The sequence below is a fragment of the Vanellus vanellus genome, assembly GCF_965231255.1.
Source record: "Vanellus vanellus genome assembly, chromosome: 1".
Taxonomy (NCBI): Eukaryota; Metazoa; Chordata; class Aves; order Charadriiformes; family Charadriidae; genus Vanellus; species Vanellus vanellus.
This window is the reverse complement of record NC_138905.1, coordinates 60,280,288-60,304,586: the sequence shown is the minus strand read 5'-3', so window position 1 is coordinate 60,304,586 and position 24,299 is coordinate 60,280,288. Positions and strand designations below refer to the sequence as shown.

At 45.5% G+C, this 24,299-nt stretch overlaps 1 protein-coding gene across 2 annotated transcripts in view; it reads right to left on the bottom strand.

Annotated features, from left to right (window-relative positions):
* The window catches only part of SYN3 (synapsin III), a gene marked incomplete at its 5' end in the record, with an annotated part of 180,153 nt that extends 156,229 nt beyond the window's left edge, over window positions 1-23,924 (bottom strand). For both annotated transcript variants that reach the window (XM_082488143.1, XM_082488144.1), the window contains 2 exons: window positions 9,529-9,586; window positions 23,608-23,924. In XM_082488143.1, the coding sequence (XP_082344269.1) occupies window positions 9,529-9,586; window positions 23,608-23,924 (375 nt within the window). The remainder of the gene's footprint in view (window positions 1-9,528; window positions 9,587-23,607) is intronic.
* Between the last annotated feature and the right edge of the window lie 375 nt (window positions 23,925-24,299).

Here is a 24,299-nt window from a genome sequence, read left to right as displayed (position 1 = left end):
GATGACTTCCCTTGGCTGGGATTTCAAGTCTGAGATCATCTCCAGCCTGAGTTTACCTTGCAGACAAAGAGGTCTTTGAAAGCACTCTATGCAGATAGAGTGACAGGTAACTATGCATAAAACAGGAGAGCCCAGCTCCCCTGGCCTTGCAAAGTCATTTGCATTAGGACTCACTGATTAGAAGAAGGCGTTTCATTAGCCTGATGGTGTTTTATACATGCTTTGCAATGGTGCCAGTGGCTGCAAAAACATCTAGGGCAAGAGTGAACCATGTGTGACAAACGTGGCACAATCTGTCTTGAAGAATAATGTAATACAGACTGTGGGAGTAGAAATATTCTGTAGCTCTGTGAGGCCCAGATCTGGGAGGATGTGCACAGATATTTTGAATCATAGAATCATAGAACAGTTTAGGTTGGAAGGGACCTTAAAGATCATCTCGTTCCAACCCCCCTGCCATAGGCAGGGACACCTTCCAATAGACCAGGTTGCTCAAAGCCCCATCCAACCTGGCCTTGAACGCTTCCAGGGATGGGGCCTCCATAACTTCTCTGAGCAACCTGCTCCAGTGTCTCACCACCTTCACAGTGAAAAATTTCTTCCTGATATCTAATCTAAATCTACCCTCTTCCAGTTTGAAGCCATTACCTCTCATCCTATCACTATAAGCCCTTGTAAAAAGTCCCTCTCCGGCTTTCTTGTAGGCTCTCTTCAGGTACCAGAAGGCCACTATAAGGTCTCCCTGAAGACGTCTCTTCTCCAGGCTGAGGATAGTTCTGTTAAAAAGCCTATTTCAGGTATTCAGATTCAGAAATGTCTCCAGATTATTTGGACTAAACCTTAAGCTACTCTCAGTGTCTCCCATCAGTTTTCTCTAGGTACTGGAGATTTTTTTGGTGAGCTATTTTAGAGTTTCTGTTTCTGTTTGTTGACAATAAAAAAAAGGACAATTTGGTAATTTTAAATCATGCAATAGTAGAAATTACTGTCTTGGTAGCCATACCTATTAATAATTCATGGGAAGCACATTTTCAAGCTTGATGTTAAGCATTTTTCATAGAATAACAGAAAGTTGTGTTGGGAGGACTTCAAGACATCACATAATCTGTCTCTTTTTCCTGAGCTCTATCTCTGCTGTTTTATGCAGATACTACATAACCTTCTTGTATCTTCCACAGATGAGGAACCTCCTCAGGCAATCTGTGCCTTAACAACTTTGGGAAGCTTTCCCAATGTCCAACCTAAATCTCTCCCCTTAAAGACTGTAATTTTTTTGTCCGTTACTTCCTCCTGCAGAACCTGAAGATTTACTGCTTGAAGACTTACCCTTTCTTCTTCCTTTTTTTTTCCTGCAGACAAAACCAACCCCATTCTTGTAAGATTTTTTTGTAGGTGATGTTTTTCAGCACAGTGATCAGTGTTGTTGCTGTCACTGGAATCCTCTCTGACAGGCCCGCAACTTCCTTGAGCTGTAATGGACCAAACTCACCATAATAATTCAGCGGAGACATGACCATTGCTGAGCAAAATGTAAGGCCTCTCGCCTTATGTATAATACTGCTGTCCATACATTTCAGTATGGATTTGTCATACGTGAAGCAACATGACTATTTTTAAACTCATATTCTGGCTGAGATCCACTGTAATCCTTGCATTACTTTGTCTAGGCTACTGACTTGTCTTCACTTCCCTGTCTTGTGCATCTGCTGTTGATGACTGATGGATAAGGGGGAGATTTGTCAAGGTCTATAACAACCTGATGGGAGGTAGTAAAGAAGATGGAGCCATACTCTTCTCAGTGGTGCCCAGGGCAACGGGCACAAAATTAAATACACTGAATTCCATGTAAACACAAGAAAACTCCCTTTTTATTGTAATGATGGTCAAACACTGGAGCAGGTTGCCCAAAGAGTCTGTGCAGTTTCCATCCCTGGATACATTAAAACCTGTAATGGCCGTGGTCTTGGGCAGCCTGCTTTAGGTGACCTTGTTCAGAGCAGGATATTGGACTAGGAGTTATCCAGATGTGCCTTCAAGCCTCAACCATCCTGGGGTAAGTTTGGTATCTGGCAGAGGCCCTTATTAATATTCTCCCTGCATGTCAAAGGGGAACCCCAGGAAAACATCCCAGTTTGCTCTTTGAGCAGATGCGGAAGTCAGTTCATCTTCATTGTGGCACAGGAATGCAGGGATAGGGATGCAAGACAGGTTTTTGGACTTGCGTTTTGGGGGCATGGTGGCTGATTTTTTTTTTTTTTCAAAGCAAGCAGGCTTGGCATGCCCATGCAATGACAGGCACAGTGGGTTTTTTGAGCTACTGAACTTTCTAAACCCTCATCTGTACATAACTAAAAGCTACTCAGGTTGGTTATTACTTCAAAGGGAGACACAAAGTTGTATCAGACTTCTATGTGAACATTTGCACATATACATGCGTTTGCATATATACTGCTCATACACAAAAATAGCAGAGTGGGCTTTATCGCTTTCCTGAGTGCAACACACCATATGCTATAACACGTACACTGGCTTTTTGGGGGGCGGTTATTCCATCACATAAATCACAGTACTGAACTACCACTACAGTACGCAGCTTTCCATAAGGCAATGCAGAGTACCTGCATCAGAATCCTAAGCATGAGTTCGGTAGTTACTCTGACCAGTCCCTCTCACCCGCATGGGGGAAGGTGGGTTGACTCATGGCACTGGAGCCACAGGTGGCTTGCAGGGCACTGGGTCTCTTTCGTGGCCAGAGGTCCCCAGTCTCCATGTTTCCTTTGGGTCTCCCCTACCCACTGATTGTGCTCTGACCGAGGCTCTCCACTCTCCCAGTCTTGCTCTTGAAACTCCTCTCCGATTATCACTAAATGTCTGTTTTTCTCCCTCTGCCCCATGACACAAAATGCAGTCAGAATAACAGGCTGGTCCGTGTCATGGCTTAGGCACTTGGGATGAGGAATTACTGCTGTCTAATCAAATCACATACATTCCTCAGTAGATTTTATGGTTTAGTTTTTGGTGGATCTTCCAATATCCATAAGAAAAGAAAGACTTTGGCAGACACCAGGCTGCATTCCTATAACAGCACATTTCACTACAACTGTTACCAGCATTTCAGTGGGGAAGTAAGCAATCCCTAATTCCTGCACAGGCAGAAGGGTAAACGAATCGTTTAGATGTGAACAGGGGGAGGGCTGGGGTTGTGCACGCTTGGTGTGCACATGCACGCAGAATTAGAGATTGCACACCCTGATTCCCCATGCCTCTTTCCCGAGACCTTTTCCCTTGGGGAGGCATCCTGCTCTCCGCCTGCCCCCAAGCACTGGGATTACTGTCTGGGAGAAAATGACGGAGAGGGTCCAGCTGGGAGGAGGATGCTGCTGTGCAGCTCCAAGGGGAGCTTCCACAACTGCTCTTCACAAGTCTTGAAGCTAGGATGCATGCTCCTTGGCTACAGACATCTCTGATGCTGAAGGTCCACATGCCTTGACCTGTGAGAGTACCTTTTCGTGCATCACCTGTGGTGGTATTTGGAATTGTCTCTTAAATTTTCTTTTCAGAAGTTGTGTGACTGCCTGAAAATTGGAGCTCTAGCTAAAGCACATTTCTAAACCTTTTGATCCCAGGAAATAGCTTAAAAACATGAACTCTGTAAGCCTCCAAAAGCCAATGGAAATAAATAAAAAAAAAAGAAGATACTATTTATTTAAGAAAACCATGATTTTTGAGTCATTCTTGCTATTTCTCCAGGTCCCTTTATTCATGGTTTCTGAATGCTTGTATGTGGCAAAGCTACGAGAACTGCTGTTGCTGTTCTTGAACTGCCTTCTGGCTTTCAGTTGGAAAAACAAATCCTAAACATATAATGAATAAAAATTATGCAGTTATTTGATAAGACGCTAATTTTCCTCTCATCACACACAGGCCTATCAGACTCTGCCTTCTGAAAGGACCACTTTATGCCACACACTCTTTAGGACGGGAAGTACAACGGAGCTGGAATTCATGATTTGTATTACAATTATCTTCTGTGAGCGCCAAGTACAACTTTTTTTCCTGACAATGCTGCCAATGGAGTCATAATCTATACCACAAGACTTTTCCAGAAGCATGTACATAGGAGTTCACTGAATAATCATTCCCTGAAAATAAACCAGGCAGAGGGAACAAGTGAATGAGCTGTGCAAGAAGAATGTGTGTCAGACGGACAGACGGACCCACCTTGTCAGAGCAGGAAATGGTGGGAAGGAGACGGGTGGACAAACAACAGGAATAAAAATTTGGATGAACCTTTAGCCAATGCCAGGAAAGATGTCTCTGAATATATTAAAATGCCTTTGGGAAACATCTGAAGGAAAGGTACCCTGAAGGTGGCAGACTCTCTCTAAGAAGTGCTGCTTGCTTTCACCTGCTAGGTCTGCGTTCTCTCCTCTCCTGGGCTCTTGTTGATCAACGAGGGGCACAGGACTGGAAAAGCCCACCAGAGTCATAGGGTCTAACCCCTTGCTACTGCAGGCAACATGTCATGAAACCTTTCCTTAAACCAGTGTATTTATTAAAAGCAGCCGTGTCTCCTTTAGCCTCTGTTTTGGCAGGATAAACAAACTCAACTCTTCCAGCCTCCTCTCATAAGTCAGGTCTCCATGGTCATCCCAGTGACCCCGCTCTGCCCATCTCCTGCTTTGTGGGCATCTCCCTCCCAGCCAGGTAGCAAGTGTCCCGCTCATCTGGCCACCGCCCACAGAGTCCAATGCGTCTGTGGTTGTCCAGGTCTCAGCCTTGGCTCTCCTGCCCTCTTCTGCCTGTACCTGGGTGTGCTGGGGATGCACAGCTACGCGGCATCCCGCTTGATCATGGGGCATGCCTAACGCCTAAGGAGACCCCCACCTGGAGTTTGTTGTGGTCCGTATGGGAAACTCCAGAGTCATATGAAATCCTTAGAGCATGCAAGGCTTAGTGTTCTTGGAGACAGTAGAGAGGGTGGGGAAGGAGGTACTGAATTACTACCAGTTGCCTGTAGTGCTGGAAAATGTCTGACAGAGCATAAGGCCTATAGTATAATTCCTCCTCTTCTTGAATATACTCTGTTTTCTAATGCCTCCTGTCCTCCGGCCAGTGAAGGACTGAAAAGATAAAAGCAGAATTAATTTGGGGAGAGGCTAAAAGCAATGTGGTCAACTCCTGTGGCACTTTAAGATTCTTCTTTAAGCTCAACTTAGCCTTAGAGCCACTTAATCATACTTATACTTTTCATTTCTAAAAGAATTCCTCTAGCATTTATGTTTCTAGAGAAAAGAACTGGAGATGTATGTGCCGCAGTCTCAAAGCTGGAAATCACAAGGCAAGTAAAAGCAAAAACATGGATCAAAAACTAAGAACCTTATTTTTAGCACAAAATAGTGATAGTATTTTTAGATTAAGCTGCTCCTTAAACCTTGGGGGTTTACCCTCACTAAATAAAAATTAAACCATCAGGGTTTTAATGGGAATAGGTCAAAGGGATTTTCACTTTTTGACCAATGTTTCATTCAGTCTTACGAATGACTCTCATTGCTACAGACAGACTTGTAGTGGAAACATATCCAAATAATCAAAATCTAATCCAAACTGCCTCCAAAGAAAAAGGGGCCCTGGTTCAGGAGAAAACTTGCACTTGCTTCCCGCCGCCCCAGCCCTCACTCAGCCCTGCACCGCTCCCCCTGCAGCCAGCGGGGAGAAGGCAATGGTGTTGCATGCCTGGGTTTCAGTCAAGGGTGGGCAATAATAAATCCCACAGCCTCTAAAGCGTATTAATAAATAAATTTGGGATGTTACACTGAACATTAGAAGAGAAGAAACAAAGGTGGAAACAAAGTCAGGCCTCGCGTTCACTTTAATGAATGACAGGAGACAGCAGAGGGTGGCTGTACCCTCCACAGTGTCTCTGACAACTCTCTCTCCTATTCGCTGGCACCAGGCAGTGCCCACAGCATCTCTTCTCTCTTGCTAGTGGCAATGGACTTGGCTGAAGAACAAGAGCCTGGGGCTGGTATCGAGGTCATGCAATTAATTTCTGTGCTAAAGAACCTGGAAACCTTCTTTGAGAGTCCCTAAAACCTACTTTCATACAAGCTGAGACTTACAGAAGCAGCTCCATGAGCGGCAGAATGGCATTGAACAGTCTCTTCCCTGCGCGTTATCCAGTGTCTAATACGAACTGAATTCACAACTCAGTATCTTGAAACTTCTGCCTGTTTCCCCAATTCAGCTGAAATCAGCCGATGCCCTGCACAGTGTTGGGTGTGGGGGATAGACGGAGCGAGACAGCATGATCACATACGTCTTGCATTCCTCGGATGACAGCCAAGGGGGAGAGGCAGCTCAGAGAGCCGGTAGGGGTGTATAACCAGATTAGATAACTGACTTCCCGCTGCGGAGAGAGGGAGAGACAGCACTGCTTTCAGCACTCCTGCTCCATTACAAATAAGTGATGTCATGACTTTAAAAAAAAAATCACCTACTACTCTCCTCTGCTTCCCCCAGAGATTGCTGAAATGGCTCGCTAAGAAAGAATTAAGATGTAATAGAGATGGAGATGAAAGAGGAAGAGAAAAAGCAAGAAGGCAAACTCTTGGTTTAAACCAACTACCGAGCATCCTGGAAGAAAGGCAAAAAAATTAGTATGGTCAGAAAAAATAAGGCAGTTGCTTTTTCCCAATGTGGTTTTTCAAGAGTATTTAACATCTAGATATTTCCTTTCACTGCTTACTGCCATTCAAACTTTTTTGTTATTTAGCTTTTCAGATCAAAAGTTTTTTCCTATAAAATATAAAAAACAATCCTAAGGCAAACTGTATTTCTGGCTGAGTCAATAATGTGTGGTTATCTGAAGCGGGATCAAATGGAAAACTGAAAAACTAAATGAACTTACCGAGCAGACCAAGTGGCTCAAGAGGTGCTCCAGAGTCAAACTCTGATCTGATGCACAGTTTATTCAGAACTGAACAGCCAGATTAGGGCTTGGGCACCACGTTCACGGCACAGTATGTGTGCCGTTCACGGGACAGTTATAGTAGTGAAGATTGGTGAGATGTGAACTCAAAGAGAAAAGTGTGGACCAGGGTGGTAAACACAGTTATTTCCTGGTTGGTTTTTTTTGTTTGTTTGTTTGTTTGTTTTTTTTTTTCCATAAGGAAACTGTGGAAGAACATTTGTTTTTCAGGTTGAGAGGGTTTGTGTTCAGCCTCAGGGGACCCATTCCACAACAGTTTAGATTCTTGGATTGTGCTTGAGGAAGAGGACGAAGAAGCAAGAAAGGCTCCAGATAATCAGGGTAGAAACAATGAATGAAAATTAAATATCAAGAAATACTGAGCAAGGACGGATGGGCAAAAAAAGGAGGGGACAGAAAGTCGGACTTTGAAGAAAGAAGTGTTCTCTTCTTGGCCTCAACAATTTGCAGAGGGGCCTGAGGTCAGATTTGAGGACTGCCCATGACAATGCAGCTTCTGTGTTTCCCTTGAAAGCCTGATCCAGCTGAGGAAAGTGATCATCCCTTCTGCTTTCGAGGTCTGGGGGAGTCAAGAGCAGTTCCCTGCCCTCTGTGTGGAGGCTCGGCTGCCTGATCTGAGGGGCAGGGAGGGGGCGAGGGGAAGCAGCCGGGACCCTTGTTCATTGTTCCTCAACTCTCCTACCCACTGTGCGCTTCATTCCCGTGAGCAATGCTGTGGTCACTATGCTGATTATTTAAAGAAGGCTGCAAGGGGCCTGGCAATGGTCCTCACCAGCAGAGTCACACCAGCCTTACGGACTTTGCTTGGAGCAACTTGGTGCCTTGTCTCAAACATGGACATTGAGCCTGTGTGAAGGATTTCAAGAGACAGGCTGGCAAAGAGTCCTTGGGGAAATATGATAAGCATTTAGTGATAGTGACGATGACGAGGGTCATTACTGGGTTTAAGCCATCAGGGATCAAGGGTCCGCTTCTGCCCTTCTCCACTCACCAACTATTTGAAGAAAGTTCCTTTATAAGGACCTCAAGTGCAATAACATTTGAGAAGAAGGACTATGAGGGCAAAGGCAGAGACTGGAGGTTTAGGAAAGAATTAACAGGTCATTTTGAAGAGTATCATGTCTAGCTTTGCAGCTGACCTGCTCTGAGTGGTGGACCAGGTCGAATCAGAGGTTTGAAGGGAAAAGCTGAATTATTCGATTCTATATTTCTATGTGAGAAGTGTGGTTGTTTTTTTTCTTTTGTCCTATTCTCTTTTAGGACATTTACTGAAGCAGCCAGCAAAATAAAGACTTTGATAAGTAAGTGCAAGTAAGAATTGTTCTTGCTAATACCACCCAGTACTGACCTGTGTGACACCAAGAAAAAGAGGAAAATGAAGTGTTCACGGTATCATAGTTGCAAAAAACACAACTTGATAACTTTTCTGATCCAGACGCAGCATTTGATCAGAACATGTGTGCTCATGTATAGTCCTAAGTAACTGGACAGCACCCCTTTGAAAAGAGAAGGAACACCTTATCAAGGGCAATGGGTCCTGAGAAAGCCTTCAAAACCAATGCATTAATAGTTCTATACACACATGCACACATATGTGTGTGCACATACACAAACACACACACATGAGGCACAATCAACAGCTTTATAAAGACAGAAAATACCAGATCATTCAAACAACGTTCACCAGCATGTGTTATCTATCCAAGCAGTTTTATAGCCTTAATGAATATAAAACAAGCATATGGTTCCTTCAGGATCACCAGCTCATCTCTACATCTCTCTCTTCTTATGCCTACTTTCAAGTTAGGCACCTGCAGATTATTATTAATAATCATTTCCAATAATCATTTCCACTTTGACAACAGCATCCAAAGTCTCAGTCAATACTGGGACTTCATTTTGACAGACATTGCACCAACACAGAAAGGAGGGGACAGACCCCGACATGAAGAGTTTTCAACTGAAATGAATGGCTGGTGCCAAGGCTAACAGAAACAGGATTTGTCCAATGCCCCGCAGAGCACATCAGAAAACAGGCCATGAACCTCCTTAATGTTCCCATGGGCTTTAAACAGATGAAAAGATTTTGCCACGTGCAGTTATTTTGTGTACTTAAACCAAAGGTTTTAGGCTTAAATCAGGGTAAATCAGAAGACTTGTATAGCTTGCATGTGGAACATAACATTACCAACATGTACTGTGGCACACACATGTACTTTGCACATTTTCAGGCATATATATGGAGCTGTGAGGTAGTTTCAATTCTTCCAATGGAAGAAATTATAATCATATCACCAGAACAAAACCCATAATTTTAAGGTGAAGTAGCGACTGATTCTGCAAAGGTAGGGAGGACAAAGGGGTGGCCCAATACGATATTTTCTTTTATAGCTTCCCCAGTTCTATAAAATGGACATGTCTTAAAACTTCTCATTACTTCCTGTCTTCAAGAGAAGAAATATCCACAGATTATCTGTCATTAAGAACTCAGCCCTATCCACACACGTTTCTTAGAGCCAAATTCAGTTGTCACTGACCTGTTCCACTCGGATATCAAATTCTCCATTCACTTTCTTCCCCTGGAAATATTTGGCCCTGCAGAAGAAATGAGAGAGACAAAGATGTTTAAAGAAGATTGGCTTTCATTACATACTGTTTTGCTTCAGCATTTCCCTTTTTGCTGAAGAATTTCTATCCGGGTCACAGCATGTTTTCCTTATTCCTATCTTCTTTCAGCTTTCTGTTCTCCAGGAGAAACCTGCCAAGCCAGATGAAAACCACATTGGAAAGTTCCTTCAAGGCTTATGATTTTTTTCATTTTATTTTCAAGCTGAAAACCAAATGCTCTCTTAATCTTTTCCAGAGCAACAACTCTAATCAATGATTCCTTGCTATACCTCATTTAATACTCAACCTTTATTCTGTAAAAGGAGAGCAACATATGGCACGGCATTGGAAACTACTTCTGATGTTGAGCAAGGATCTTTATCACGACAGCTGAAGTACTTGTAAAGCCTATTCTCTTGCTTTCTCACCCCAGAGCTGCTTTTCAATTCTGTTTGTCTTTCTGCCACTGGTTTAGAGAAACAGTATCTGCATCTACAGTGTCACTAATGCGGGATCTCTTCTCCTGAACTGAGAAACTGTGTTTTTTGGAGTTGAACAGTGTCACGAGAAAGACATACACCTTCCACCACCTCTGCTGCTAGCTGCCTACGCTATGCAGACAAGAAAACACTTTCAGAAGGATCAGTTGCTCACGACAGGGGAAGGCTGACAGTAGTGTTGGAAAAGGAAACATAGGAAAAGGGCAGGCAGTTTCAGCTTTTTTATTCAAATTTGTGTATAATGCCCCTTATATTGATTGGTTAGCAGGGAAATTGCCAGTATAATTTTCCCTGTGAATATTTATCCCCAATTCTTCACCTTGCCAAACAAGCTTGACAGAAGGAAGTATGAATTTATTTTCTCAGACCTCCCCCCTAAAACTTCAGGAAGACCATGTAGGTTCAAAAAAACTTCTTCTATTTGGAAAGCATTGAAAACACAGTTAAGCCCTGCAAGAGCTGTTTCCAGAGACAAAGTAACTCTCTGCGTTCTGTTTCCAATTGGCAAAGAGAGGACAGAATAAAGAAGTAAAGGAAAATGAGGGGAAGCCGGCTTTGCTCCCTATTTTATAGTATTAGCAAAAAAAAAGAAGCTGGCTCACATTTTTACTAGGTGTCTATTTGTTCCAATAAAAAAGGAGAGACAGTAGGAAGGCAATTTTCCCCATGGCTGAAACACACCAGTTTTCAGCTGAATGCTCCCCTCCCCCAGAAATGTGAAATGCAAATAAAGAACTTGTTTTGTTTTGTCATTCTGGCTCAAAACCAAGTGAAAAGTTTTCATTTTATTAGAAAAAGACATAAAAAATGTCCAAAGTTTTCCGCTCTGTTCTAATGAAGGTATCTGAAAGCTGTATCACGCTTCCCTTCCAGACAGCCCATCCATCAGCACGGTGCTAATAAGACTCCTGCATAGATGTCAGTGAGGGACGGTGTAGCAGCCAGGTGTAACCAAGACCAAGTGGCTCGAACAACCCCTGTCCAGTATAAAAAGCAGTGCTCTGGCCATTTTTCCTCCCTTTTTTGAATTTATGACTGTTGCATGAAAAAAAGCAACTCAACAGACAAGCTGAGACATCACGCCTCTAACAATAAACAGGAACGCTAAATGCACTTAATAATTCCATCCTGTTTCTGGAGGAATGGCTCTAGAGGGTCTGGCAACATTACTTGCTCCTAAACATTGGGGATACTGCTGGAACCAGTGACTTCTCAAAAACTGGAGTAGGCTTTAAGTGGGCCCACAGGAACTGGTCTGAAATTTGAGGCGCGCTATTCACTGGTAAAAGCTTGTTTTTATTCCCAGCATGCTCATAATGTGTACTCCTTACCCATATTTATGAAACACACTTCTTCCCTCTATGGCCTCTCCTCTTTGACGACCAGCTGGTTGCAGACTCCTTGGTGCTGCTTTGCTTCAGCTTGTAATGAAGTGTGATTAACCACAGTCTTCAGCCCCGTACAGATGGAGCAAAGAGGCTTCCACTGCCTAGTCCGGGAAATTAGCCTTCACATGGTTAACGAATCCTCTCTCCCATCTTTACAGTACCGTCTTGGCTCACAAATAGTCACACAGAGGGCACATCCAGTGTGAGGAGTCACTGGAGTAGAGCAAAGGACCCCAACTTAGACACCACGTGACCTCTTTTCATGCAGGTTATCTCATCCAGTGTCTCAGATAACTTTCTTTTAACAGCATAATATATCACTTTCTTTCAAAACCAGCGCCCAGGAGGGTTAACCTGCTCCGAGTGTCTCTGAAGATGACAGGTGCTAAGCAATTTGCAGCCAAATATTTTGGTCAGTCCACCATTTTGACACAGCCCAGGATAAGAATGAAACACTTCTTACTGAAACATCTCTGAAACGGATGGAGTGATGTTTTCAATTCACACCTGGGACTTTGGAGTCCCTGGGCAGTAGAGGCTATCATGTTGAAATGAAAAATGGCTTTAGCCTCATCCCGGAACCCCTGGGATATCAAGCAAGCTGGAATCATTGCTGATTCTGCAGAAACATCATAACGCCTCCGTTGCAAGAGGGAGAATCTTTTGGTCAGTACTGCTCAATGTATGAAATGGCTTCTGGCCCGTATAGTGGACATGAGATGAAGGAAAGGACCACGCTGCTCCGGTGGGGATGCAGGAGAAAAATAGATGGATGTTTCTGGTAGGTGAGACGGTGCAAGACATTTGTGGATGCTCTCTGCCCCTGAATCACCTGAGTAAGGCTCTTCCAGACCTCTGCCTAGGAAGTGACGTGCTGCAGGGTTATCTAGGCAGCCTGCAGTGCAGCAGGGGAGCAGCAACCAGAAGACCAGTCACAAGCCTTTCTGAGGAGCCTCAGAAGTGTCCCCATTCCCCTCCAGCACAGCCAGCTGCCAGTGATCAGAGGGAGCAGTCCATCGCCGTGGATGGGGGGGCTGTCTGGCATCCCGCAGCTTGGGACACTTGGCAAGGCACTGGCCACGCAAAGCCACCCCCTCTCCTGGGCAGCCTGCAGCACTGACCACCGCTTGGCTGGCCACCCCTTTATTTTAAAGCATGTCAGATGTTCAACCCGCCAGAACACAGCGTTATAATTTGGCTAGGCAGGGTGCAGATGGGGTGGTGCGGTTGGTGTGATCTCAGCAAATTAGCATGTAAACATGTTTTGACTGAAGAAAACACCAGGGCCGTGCTCAAGAGCAGTTCCTGGGTGGGATTTACAGCGGTAGGCAATACATTTAAATGTGGCCGCACTGGCTGGGAGGGAGAAAGAACCATAATAAACAGCCAAAGGTCTGCCCTGACTTCCAGGGAGAAAGCTTGCCTTGAACCCCTCTCTCTTTGTAATGAAGAAGCCGCACGCTGTGGAAAAGGACATATTTTCTGGGTGCAAGGGCATCAGGCAAACATAACTTCTGCTTTCTGCCTCAGCCCTGACATGATTACAGGGCCACAAGAAACCTGATGCCTCTTCTTATGAAGTAATTTGGAAAGAATAAAAGCTTATTTTCCAGAGCTGCCATGAAACAGTCCCAGTCTGCCGCAGCGACCGTGGCTGGAAGAAGCATATACACAATTTTCTGTCAGATACGGAGTGTATCCTTAATACAGCAGGGAAACATAAATGATCAATTCACCTCCAATTCCCTACATAAAAGCTAATTCACAGAAAGATTATGCATAACATTATCGCCCTTAGGTGTTTGTAAAGCATTTGTCTCTGAGCAAGGGATGCCAGCGCTGATCCAAGACTGCAAACACACCTGTAAGACACTCCAATACCAGAGTTTATCCCTCTGGTGTCACAGGCAGGTGGGACAGCTTGTACTGCGCCTACGCGAGGGCTGCCCAAATCAGTTTGCTCCCCTGCACCTTCATACTAATACCTGTCGTCTGTAAACACAAGGATTCAGTCCTCGTGGGGAGCCAAGTCCCCCAACAAAGCCTGGCACGTCATGAGGCGTGTGTGTGTGTGTGTGTGTGTGTGTGTGTAGAGTTGGGCCAGTGGGCTACAGGTGCGGGAGCTGTGGCCAGCCTGCGCCGCTGTGCTGATCCTGCGTCGTGGGGAAACACGGCACAAGCGAAGCAACTCCCACATGTGGAGTGGGGGCTTCCAGGATCAGCAGCAAAGGGCCAAAACTCACAAGCTACTTCTGTTAGGAGAGCACAGATCATCTTGCAATTTTCCTCTGGGCAAGAAATACCCGGTTACACCTGCCTTGTTCTCTTTCTGCTTTAAAACAAAGGCAGGTGCAATAAGCGCTCAACCCAGCAGCCAATACCCGTGCTCTGCACAAGGATTCAGGAGAAGCCATTTGTGCAGAGCTTGTGCTGCCTTCTCTGAAGTTTTTTCTGCTCTCTTCCCTCTGCTTGTTTCCTCTCGGTGCAAAGAAGCACATCCAAGCTGCTTCAGAGGACCGCTTCAGTGTTTCCTTCAGGATCTGTGGGAAACAGAGACATCAGGGATGCAGCGGGGGATGGCACAACTTCTGCCAGGCTGTAAAATGCTCTGCACAGGTGAGGAATGGGAAAAAATGCCCAGGTGTCAAGCATCGGCCACAGACGTTGCCCGTGGAGCTGTTCCCCAGGTACAATGCCACAAGACAGCAGCCCACGTAAGAAAATGTGCAGGACACCGGCCTCAGCACTGAGAAGGCAGTAGCCAGGAGGGACAAGAGATTTAAAGTGATCGTGATGGGCCGGAGGAGTGCAGTGATTCAAAGCCTAAAGCTGCTTCTGCAGGTCCATTAGCTGGGTGAAGCAGAGGTTATGACACACTATGCAGCTCTGAAGGCAGGCTGGTATTTTGTATTAAATTCACGGGACTTCTTCAGAGTATCCTGTAAAATGGCTCCCGAATGAAGCAATTTTCTAGGATAGGAAGAGATTATTATGGCGTACAAGTATCTAAAGGGTGGGCTGAAGGAGGATGGAGCCAGGCTCTTTTCAATGGTTCCAAGTGACAGGACGAGGGGTAACGGGCACAAGTTAGAACACAGGAAGTTCCGTTCAAATACACGGAAACACTTCTTTACGGTGAGGGTGACAGAGCACTGGAACAGGCTGCCCAGGGAGGTTGTGGAGTCCCCTTCTCTGGAGATTTTCAAGACCCACCTGGATGCAGTCCTGAGTAATGTGCTCTGGGCAATCCTGCTTTAGCAGGGGAGTTGGACTAGATGATCTCTAGAGGTCCCTTCCAACTCTGAAAATTCTGTGATTCTGTGAGATCAAAGAAATACAGCTCAAATCTTCCTGTGAGAGACCTCAGTGGAGCTGATGTAGCAAATGTCATTGCTGGTAGCGTGTCTTGGAGTAACTGGGAAGCCATCCTTCAGATGAACAAATAAGCTTGAGCCCAAATCATCTGTGATGTGAATGAACCCAGGCACTTTTTGGGGCATCACTGTTCAACGCAGGCCTTGAGCTACAAACTCAGGAGCAGGCTTGTACCTTCACCCCAGAAATGGGCTCAGTATCACTGGGAGCGTGCCAAAGAGGGGCACTGGGATATTGTAATAGCAAATTCCTTCAAATCCTCTGACTGAGCTTGTGCCTCTGGAGCGAGACGCAACAAGCAAAGAAAGCCAAGCCACACTGTGGATGGAGACTGCTTCTCATCCAGAGCGGGAAACAGCCGTTCCCACTCTGTGGAGGGGCCAGAGCAAAACATGCTGAGGAGAGGGGAAATGTGCAGGACTCTTGGGGAGAGGTGGGCAAGGGAGCGGGTGGAAGAAAGAGGGAGACAAATGGTGAAGAAGAGACATGGGTAAATAACCTAAAAGGTGTCCACGGGTAAATTCTGGAATAATCTGAATTATTTCCCTGGAATCACATTACACATATTTCTCTCAAGCCCCTTGGGAAAATAAGGCATGTAAATCCTTTTTGGATCAGCCTGGAAAAGGCGAGGCTGAAGCCCCCTGGATTGGGTGTGGGGGGACATCGGGGAGGCGGGGGAGGGGGTTAGCCACTGTACGAAATCCCCATGTCAAAGGGCCTGGGGGCCCGAGTGATGCACAAGGCACTCACTGTACGTCCGCATTGTCTCCTTCATAAAAGGGGCTGGGACTGGGAAAAAGAAGGCAGTTTCCAGGATACTGGCCAGCAGCCGCTGGAATGCCCCGACCCCCCCAGCCCCTACACGCTGTAAAGGCAGTGGGGAGGGGAGGGGTGAGGAGAGATGCGTTTGTGCCCTTTTTTCTTCAGGGGTGAAAACAAGGAAGGTTTTCCCTTCAGGGGCCAGCCCTTAACCCCAACCCCTTCACTGCTTCTCCCCAGTTTAGCAATTCCCAGCTGCAAATAGTAAGGACTTTTGAGATGGTCAAGTCCCGACTGCCCCGGGGCACAGGGAAGAGAAAAATCACTCCACAAATGCCGAGGTCTGCAGCCTACCAGAGCTTTTGTCCACATTTGCTTTGGCCCAGAGACCTTTATGCACTGTTCAGCTCTGGGATGGACTGGTTGGTAGTTAATATTTATTCGGTAAGAGTAGCTTGGGCCAGGGGTGGAGGGTGTCAGGATGGTGAAGGTGGTGGATAAGTATGATGGATGTGAGCTTCAACACTTCAGAAAACATCTGAACCACGGGTTAAAGGGACCAGAGGCAAGTGCAGAAAGAAGGAAAGGGTAACTGCACCGTACAGATCAAGAGGTATATCTAAGTTTCGGGTTGGGTCAAAAGGTAGTCCTGAATACACTGGTAGCCAGGAGCTCCACAAAAGTTTGGGAAAAAAATGGGCTGCAGCATTGCTGTGCTCAGTCCCGTGCCTCCCCGGGGCAAAATCATCTTGCCCTCGGTGCTGTCACCACCTGGCTCGCTGGAGCCACCGAATCGAGAGCCAACTCAGCTGCGCTGCAGGTAGGTCCTCGGTGTCCGAGGTCAGGCCGTGGGAACAGACCGCCTTTGTTGCCTTCTGGGAAGAACCACAAGACCCAGCCCGGTCTGGTTACTGTAAAACAACCCTCGAGGCGTTATTAGTTATGGGATCACACCAAGGAAAGGAACGCCTCTGCTGGAGAGGTTTGTATTGGGCTGTGATGGTGGTACGGGTTGTTGTTTTTTTGTGGATAAAGGAAGTCCTCATGGTGAGGTCCTTGATGAGGTCCGAGGTCCCACCCTATAGGGCTGGAAAGATTTTCTTAGCTTGAATGCACACAGAAAGGGAAGCTTTAGGGCAGGAAGGGAGAAGGGTTTTTTTTAATCTTCTTTTGTGAGTTCTCCTTTTCTCTCAGGGAACCGAAAGCTTGTTTTCGGGGGAGACCTGGGTTGGCAAGCCACCAGCACTTTATTGCAGACACAACCATTCAGGCCGCTCTTTCTATTCAAGGAACTACAGAGTCCCACACAATACCGGCCTCCCAGCATCTTCCTGTGCCACCTCCTGCTCCTGAAATGGGCGTAATCAAAGCCATCAACCCCCCCCCCCCCCCCCCCCCCAAAAAAAAAAAAAAAAAAAAAAGAGGCAGCACTAGTTAGTGCAGCGCTATGGCTTTTGGGCACGGCTTTTTGGGCTTCTGTGAACTGTCAGGATAGGAAGGACACTTTGCTGTAGGTCTGATCCCCCCCCCCCGCCCCGGGCTACATCGCGGTCACATTCCTCCTGGCCACAAAGGGCTGGGGGGAGCGGTGGAGGTTGGGGGAGGCTGCTTTAACTATAACGTGAGGCAGCAATTTTATTTTGCGCATTATCGAAACAGTACATCGCTGGAACATCTCTACATTGCTAAACTGAGAGGGTATGGCCTGGAGCTGTTTGCAAAGGGTATCATTTTGTCGAGGATTGGACAATATTTTATTCCAGCCCTCTTCTGCCCTCCCTGAACCTGAGGAGCAAGGGGAACCAGGCTAACTCGAACCCACACGGAGGCAGGGCTGCTGGTTTTCAAGCAGAAGAAATCTGGCTCACAAACCTTGAAAAATACATCTGAGGGATTTTTTTTTTTTAATATGTACAGGACTAGGCAGGACATTCTGAGGTTAAATTCTATGCATTTATGGGAACTCTGGTAAAGCAATTAAGGTCCCAGAATTGACTTGCATTAGCATATTTATAACCTGGTGGGGAATGTTTTCCATATTCCTTGTGTCTATTTTTGTAATGATACTAATCCTTTACATTTCTGTATCACCTTTCATTCAGGAGGACTAGATCCCAAGTTACTTTACATATGCAGGACAGAAATACAGGCAGACATGATGGTGATATACCTAAAACAGATCAGAAAGCAATGTGATAAATGCAATTTATTGAATATCTTTGACAGTCTTACCTCCTTTTCACCCCTATGCCTGTATGCTGGGGAATACAGAAGCTCTTCGTGCTGCTTCCAAGCGCGTGCACACAAACATACATACGCGCTTAACACAAACTTGCCTCCTCTTTCCCTAAAGCTGCCCTCTGCCTTCAAGTCACACTTGGCATGAATTATAGGAACAGAAATATTCAGTCCTGGGTAGACATGGCTAAATGATGACAATGTAAGTTTTTTAGCCAGATTTGTGAAAACATAAATTTCACTTGTAAGGTTTTTTTCAAATTATAGCCGCATAGCTGCATGGAACTTGGGAAACCTTAAAAAGGTCACCCCTGTATAATAAAAGCTAATTAATAATCATTTATTGTCAGTCACCGCCATGTTTGATGATTTGGGCTTCTTATCAGCAAATATAGACAAACTTTGCAATTTGACCTGCAAATTCCTAGGGTCAAGCTTGAAGTATCAGTGCTGAACAATAATAATAAAGATAAATGATCATGAAGACCGAAGCCAAAAGCTAGTCCAAAACTTCTCATTATATTTGAGTTAGGTACAGAAATATTTCTCTGAATCGAAGCCTTAGTATGTCATCTTCAGCCTACTGAAAGCATAAAATGACTCATGACACTCATTGAATAGTTTTGAAAAGGAATTCCTTGCAAAAAAAATAGGACTTAGGAAGTCCCATGTCACTAAAATTCAGTATCAGACTGTTATTATTTGACCAATTATATTTCAAATGACATATTTAAGACTCAGTATTGTCATGTACTATCAGAAGTAAAAATATTTTTATTTTAATGAAAAACGGTTGATAATTTCCTCTGAACAGTATAAAACAGTAATCCTGTCAGGTCAGTCCATAATTAGACCTAAATCATGACGTCACTGTTATACAAAAGACCATTTCAGATGTAGTAAGAGGATTTCATTCAGCATTAATCACAGTTTTTCTCTTACTTAATTGTTAAATTTTTGGAGACAGTATGTTCAGGCAGATTTGGCTGTAAAGAAAATGAGAAAATGACAATGCAATTTTGTGTCTCCTAAAACATCCTCTGTGCCTTTTTTTTTTTCTGTGAAACGTGGCACAAGACTCGTGTAGAACTGCCGCACATAGGGCACATGTATTTTGTGCAAGATGGCATGTAACACTGCTAGCACTTGAAACAGGCTGAAATCTGGACAAAACACACCAATGGCTTTGAAAAGTGCCATGAGATATTTCGCAAATGCAACTAAGATATCTAACAAATACAACAAGAACAACTTTGTTATGCTGTCTGCTCTGAAGCGCAATGCTTTTAGCATATGTTGTTAATAGGGGCCTTAGCTGTGCTAGATCACTTCCCAAATAAGCTGTTTAAATACGAAGCATTAGGCCAGAAAGCTGAGCACTTTCGCAGAGGATGGGGGTTAACAATTCACAGGACTAAATCCTGTTTGATCTGCTGAGAAATTCAATCCAGCAAGAGCGTGATTTTACTTAACAGCGTGTCGGGCGAGGAAGTTGCCAGAGGTAGGACGTTTTCCTCCTGGCTGAGGTCGGGCTGCCGGAGCTGGCCCATCTGCCATTACATGGAGTCCTGCCATCCCCCTTCCTCGTGGTCCTGCTCCTTTTTGCTGTGCGTTTGCACGTGCGTGCGGGTGCATGTATTCATGTCTGAGCTCCCTTTTTTTTTCTGGCAGCTGCTGTAGGTGAGTTGTGGATGCATTTTTGGAAGTCTCCCAAGGCACGGATACTCCCAGCCCACAAGAAGGTGCCTCATTCTCCAGGTGGAGGCTACCTGGCTGAGATATGTGCCATGAGGTATTTAAAAGACGGGTAGACGTGGTGCTTAGGGATATGGTTTAGCGGTGGTTTTGGCAATGCTAGGTTAATGGTTGGACTCGATGATCTTAAAGGTCCCTTCCAATGGAGATGATTCTATGATTCTATTAATGACTGAAGAGAAGCAGAGTTTTTCCCTAAAGCGCCAACGCACGCATACATTCACCGCTGTGGGTGCCTCTGGGGGCCGCCTGTCAAAGCCAAGAGCACGAGGGAGCCGTACAGATCGTGTTTTCCTCTAGTGCACATCCTGCATGTGGCAGATTCACTGTGTGCTTCCTTGCAATGTGCTAGAGCTGGGTCTGGGAGAAGGATGGAAAAATTGTCAAAACTTTGCCACTTTAACAGAAAGCTGGGTGAGTTGCCTTGCTTTTAATAGAATGTATCTTTTTTTTTTTTTTACTGCCGCTAATGCAGAAAGCAGCTGATCATATTCTGTGGGACTCACATTATTTTTATAGTACTTTGGAATAAACCAGAACATATCGCATGTCAAGAGTGGCAAGCATTTTATGGTGGAAGACAGGCCATGGATTCCCAAGGATGCTCTTCGCTTCCTCCAGACCTCTGAAAGAAGTTGACTGCTATACTGTACCATCAGAGACACAGTAGCTCCTTAAAAATAGAAAGGATTGCTATTTGTCACTTTAAAGTGCATTCAACATGCACTTACCTATTTGGGTTGTTAGAGCATTTCGTCAGGCACTTGTGCAACACTTTGCCCTAATCCACAATTGCAGCTCTTTGCCTCTGCTGTAATACAAACAGTGATGATAAATTAATGTCTGGCTTGGCAATATAGCTACAGTCTCCAATTATGAGAAAGTGTTTTCATTTAGAGAAGAGAAATCAAATGGCAGATTCCACTGTCTCTCACCCTTCCTGTCTGTGAACAAGCTAGTCCTTGTTGTAAACCCTATGTAACTTGCTGTGGGGGAGGAGGCATTGTGGAAGCCCGCTGCCCTTAAAATAAAGGTAGTGCTTCAGTAGTTATTTCTTGGGGATCTTTTCTAGTAGAGTTAACTATTTCAAAAAGGGGAAGAAAGGATTTCTTGAAAACCATACACAAAGGTTTCACATGTAGCAAGAACCGGAGCAGGCAGAGGTGAGACGCATTGCAAACGTGATGCTTCTTCCAAACCCAAAAATCACCATCGCAGAAGTAACAATAGGTTGTTGTTCACCCTCCAAAGTCTGGGACTATTTCTGTACACGATGCAGAGCAGACAGATGGAATCCCTGGATAACCAGCTTCTTTAGCTCTGCTCTCACAAGGCAAACACTGAGCTCACGTAACACCCTGGCTGAGACCAAGAAGATGATGGGCATTGCTCAGAAGTACCTTACCAAGAATAAACATCCATGGAGCCATGGAGCCACTGCTCTCCAGTGCTGCTCTCAAGGGCTCACTGAATTTCCTGGAGACACGAAAAACAGCTGCAAAGTAGCACTTCTGTCCTACTGGAGTGGTTGCGCTGGTACGCTCTCTCAGAAAGGACCACATGCTACCTTTAGGCCGGGGAAGTTTCTAGGCATGTGTTTCTGTCCATGCTACAAAGAGCCAGGGAAACCTGTGGCAGGCAAGGGCTAGAGATGTTGTTTCCTTGGTTTTCATGTCATACACATGTCAGGATATGGTCACGAATGCATATATAGATTTTGTTCAGTGCCCTCACAACCTTAGAGAGACGGAAGGCAGGGAGCCTTTGCAAGAAGCATTATTTGATATCTGTAATCTTGTGGATAGAGGCAGAGAGCTGGGAGAAATGAAAGGGGTCCCCCATAATGTGTAGAAAATGCTAAGTTACAGACAGCAGAGGGACAGCCAAGACAGCAGGGGGAAAGCCAAGACAGCAGGATGCGCGGAGTGCTTACACACGAGTGGAGGACTGAAGACAGCATGGGTAGCCATACCTCCTCTTTACATCTCCCAGCTGCTGCTCCTTGGGCAAGCTCAACTCACAGACCACGAAGTCTGCATGACAGAACAGCAGCTGGGAGATATAAAGGCAGGGATTTGAATGCAGTGTGTATTTTAAAGCATGAAAACACTGCAGCGGAGTTCAAACCCTCCTTGTCCTTTCCCCTGCCCAGGCTACCTTCAGCACCATTAATCTCAACGAAAAACTAGATTGGCCTTTGAGCTAGGGCTTTCCTCTCTGATTACAGTGTTTGGACTAAACAGTGCCGGCTAAGCCCCAGATGCTAGAGCTGTGCATTAGAGGCTCTCCTATCCCCAGCTGGAGGATGCTATGTTAAGGGACTGCCACCTGGCAGCATCTTCAAGGAACTGCAAAACTGCGAAGCAGAGATGGAGGTTGGTGAGCATCAGCCTGCTGGGAGACTTGCAAGTGCACCCAGGAAGGAGAGATCAGGGTTGAGCCAGACAGGTGCTGCCAACTGAACTATCTGGCGATAAGAGGCTGCTACTGTGATAAAAGACAATAGGCCAGTGAAAGGTTTGATACAACGACCGCCTTATCTGGGACTTTCCCACTCAGTTAAAAAGTTGTTTTTACTTTGAGAAAAAGCCCACTGTTTTCCCTCTCTCACTTCAAGAAGCCTGCCCTAGTTGCACTCAGTCATTATGGGCACAAGTTAGAACACAGGAAGTTCCGTTCAAATACACGGAAACACTTCTTTACGGTGAGGGTGACAGAGCACTGGAACAGGCTGCCCAGGGAGGTTGTGGAGTCCCCTTCTCTGGAGATTTTCAAGACGCGCCTGGATGCAGTCCTGAGTAATGTGCTCTGGGCAATCCTGCTTTAGCAGGGGAGTTGGACTAGATGATCTCTCGAGGTCCCTTCCAGCTCTGAAAATTCCGTGATACCGTGATTGCCCTTTTTTAGCTAGGAGCTAAGCTCTTGCTTTGTGAAGATACACCCAGGGAGGCAGGTCCCACCTTGTTCCCTCTCTCCTGAAAGCAAAGAAGACCAAAGGTGACAACTTTACTGAAGAGTGGCTTGGGATGAAAAGAACAATAAAATAATCTCCCTTGGTCCAGGCCTGGTGACCCAACTTCTTTCATTTTGAAGTTTTCAATACAGTCCCCTTGCCTGTGCCACCCTTTCCTTTTTTCTGTGTTGTGACAAATTGGCAGACAAAACAATGAACATCTCCTGGACACATGCTCTGGATTTTCCCCCAAATACGTCTCTTGATCAGCTTGCCTAAAGCTTTCTAAACCAGCCGACTTTGAAAGGGAGCACACAGCAAGCAGTAAGTCGTTTCTCTAACATTTCAGAAGACTTCAGTAGTCCTGCCCTTTGGAAACTGTTCTCTGCTGACCAATATCGCAGGAAACAAACTTCCAAAGTTCTGTTTGTAAACAGAGACCTGCATGAACAACACAAATTTGAGGCCTAGCTGAGCCTGAGAGCCTTTTGCCAACAGCTACTATACTTAGCAGGTGAAGGGTCCTTGAACCAGCAAATGAAATTGAGTCATTAATATTTGTATTAGTAAGCTTGGGTTATCTTTTTATAATTTATGTACAAATCTGCATGCAGTCAAAAGCTCAAGAGAGATTGAGAGCTGGAGAGATTGAGTCCCTTTTCATTTTTAGAGCAAGCACAAACAGGTCCTGAAGCACAACACTAACACACCTTCGACTGTGACTTCTTCGGACCGTTGCTAGACGTGACAGCTCAGCTAAGCCTGCTGAGCCAAGAATGCCTTAGGTGTGCTCATGTATTGAGTCTATGAAGTTTGCCAATAAGTACCAAGTGAAATTTTTTTGCAAGAAAGATATGAGAAAAGCCTACTCTTCCGTTTACGCAAGCCACCGTTCAGACAGTGACCTGGAGCCAGAGTTGGTGGCCCAAATGTGAAAGTATCTGTGTACCCCCCTGCAGATGCTCCGTGTTCCCAGATCCCTCTCATCCCCCAAACTTTGTAGAGCTGAATTCATCAGGGAGGACCGTGATGACTTACCAGTCTGTGTGCGCATCATCAATCACCAGGAGGATCTTGGGTTTCTGGGCCACAGGTGGTGTGGGGCTGGCTGAGTGATCGATTAGTCCTGCAGCCGCTTGTGTGGTTTGCTTCATGGCACTGGAGATGGAGCTGAAGATGCTGGTGCCAGCAGAGGAAGAGTGTGAGGGCTGCGGTGGCTGAGGATGCTTTCTCTCTGTGGCAGGAGAAACCGGGGAGCTCGTGGAGTTGTCAGGGCGCTGCAAGTCCATCATGTAGCCATTGGGCAAATTTGCCACGAAACTACTGTCTGAGAGCCGCCTCCGGAGGAAATTCATTGTTGCAGTGTTGTGTGGAAACCTTCTCAGCAAGAGCAAAGCAGAACAACAGTGTCACCGGTCCCAGGGAATGCTTCTGTGTGCGTGTAGTTTTTCAGCTATATTTTCTTTCTCTCCTGTGGGAAGAGAGTCAAAGACATATGTGTGAGATACATACTATGAGTCTGAGATGAGAAAAAAATCTTTTTGCCTTTTAAATGTGTACCTTAAACAACAATGAGAGGGAAACAGACTACTGGTTTCTACACAGTATGCTATGCTGGTAAAGCCCAAACAGATAGTACAAAGTATGTTTCACGGCTCACTCTCTCATCCCAAAACATTTTCCAGTCAGGGCAGACCAGCTCGCACTAGCTTAGGGGCTAACAATTCTAT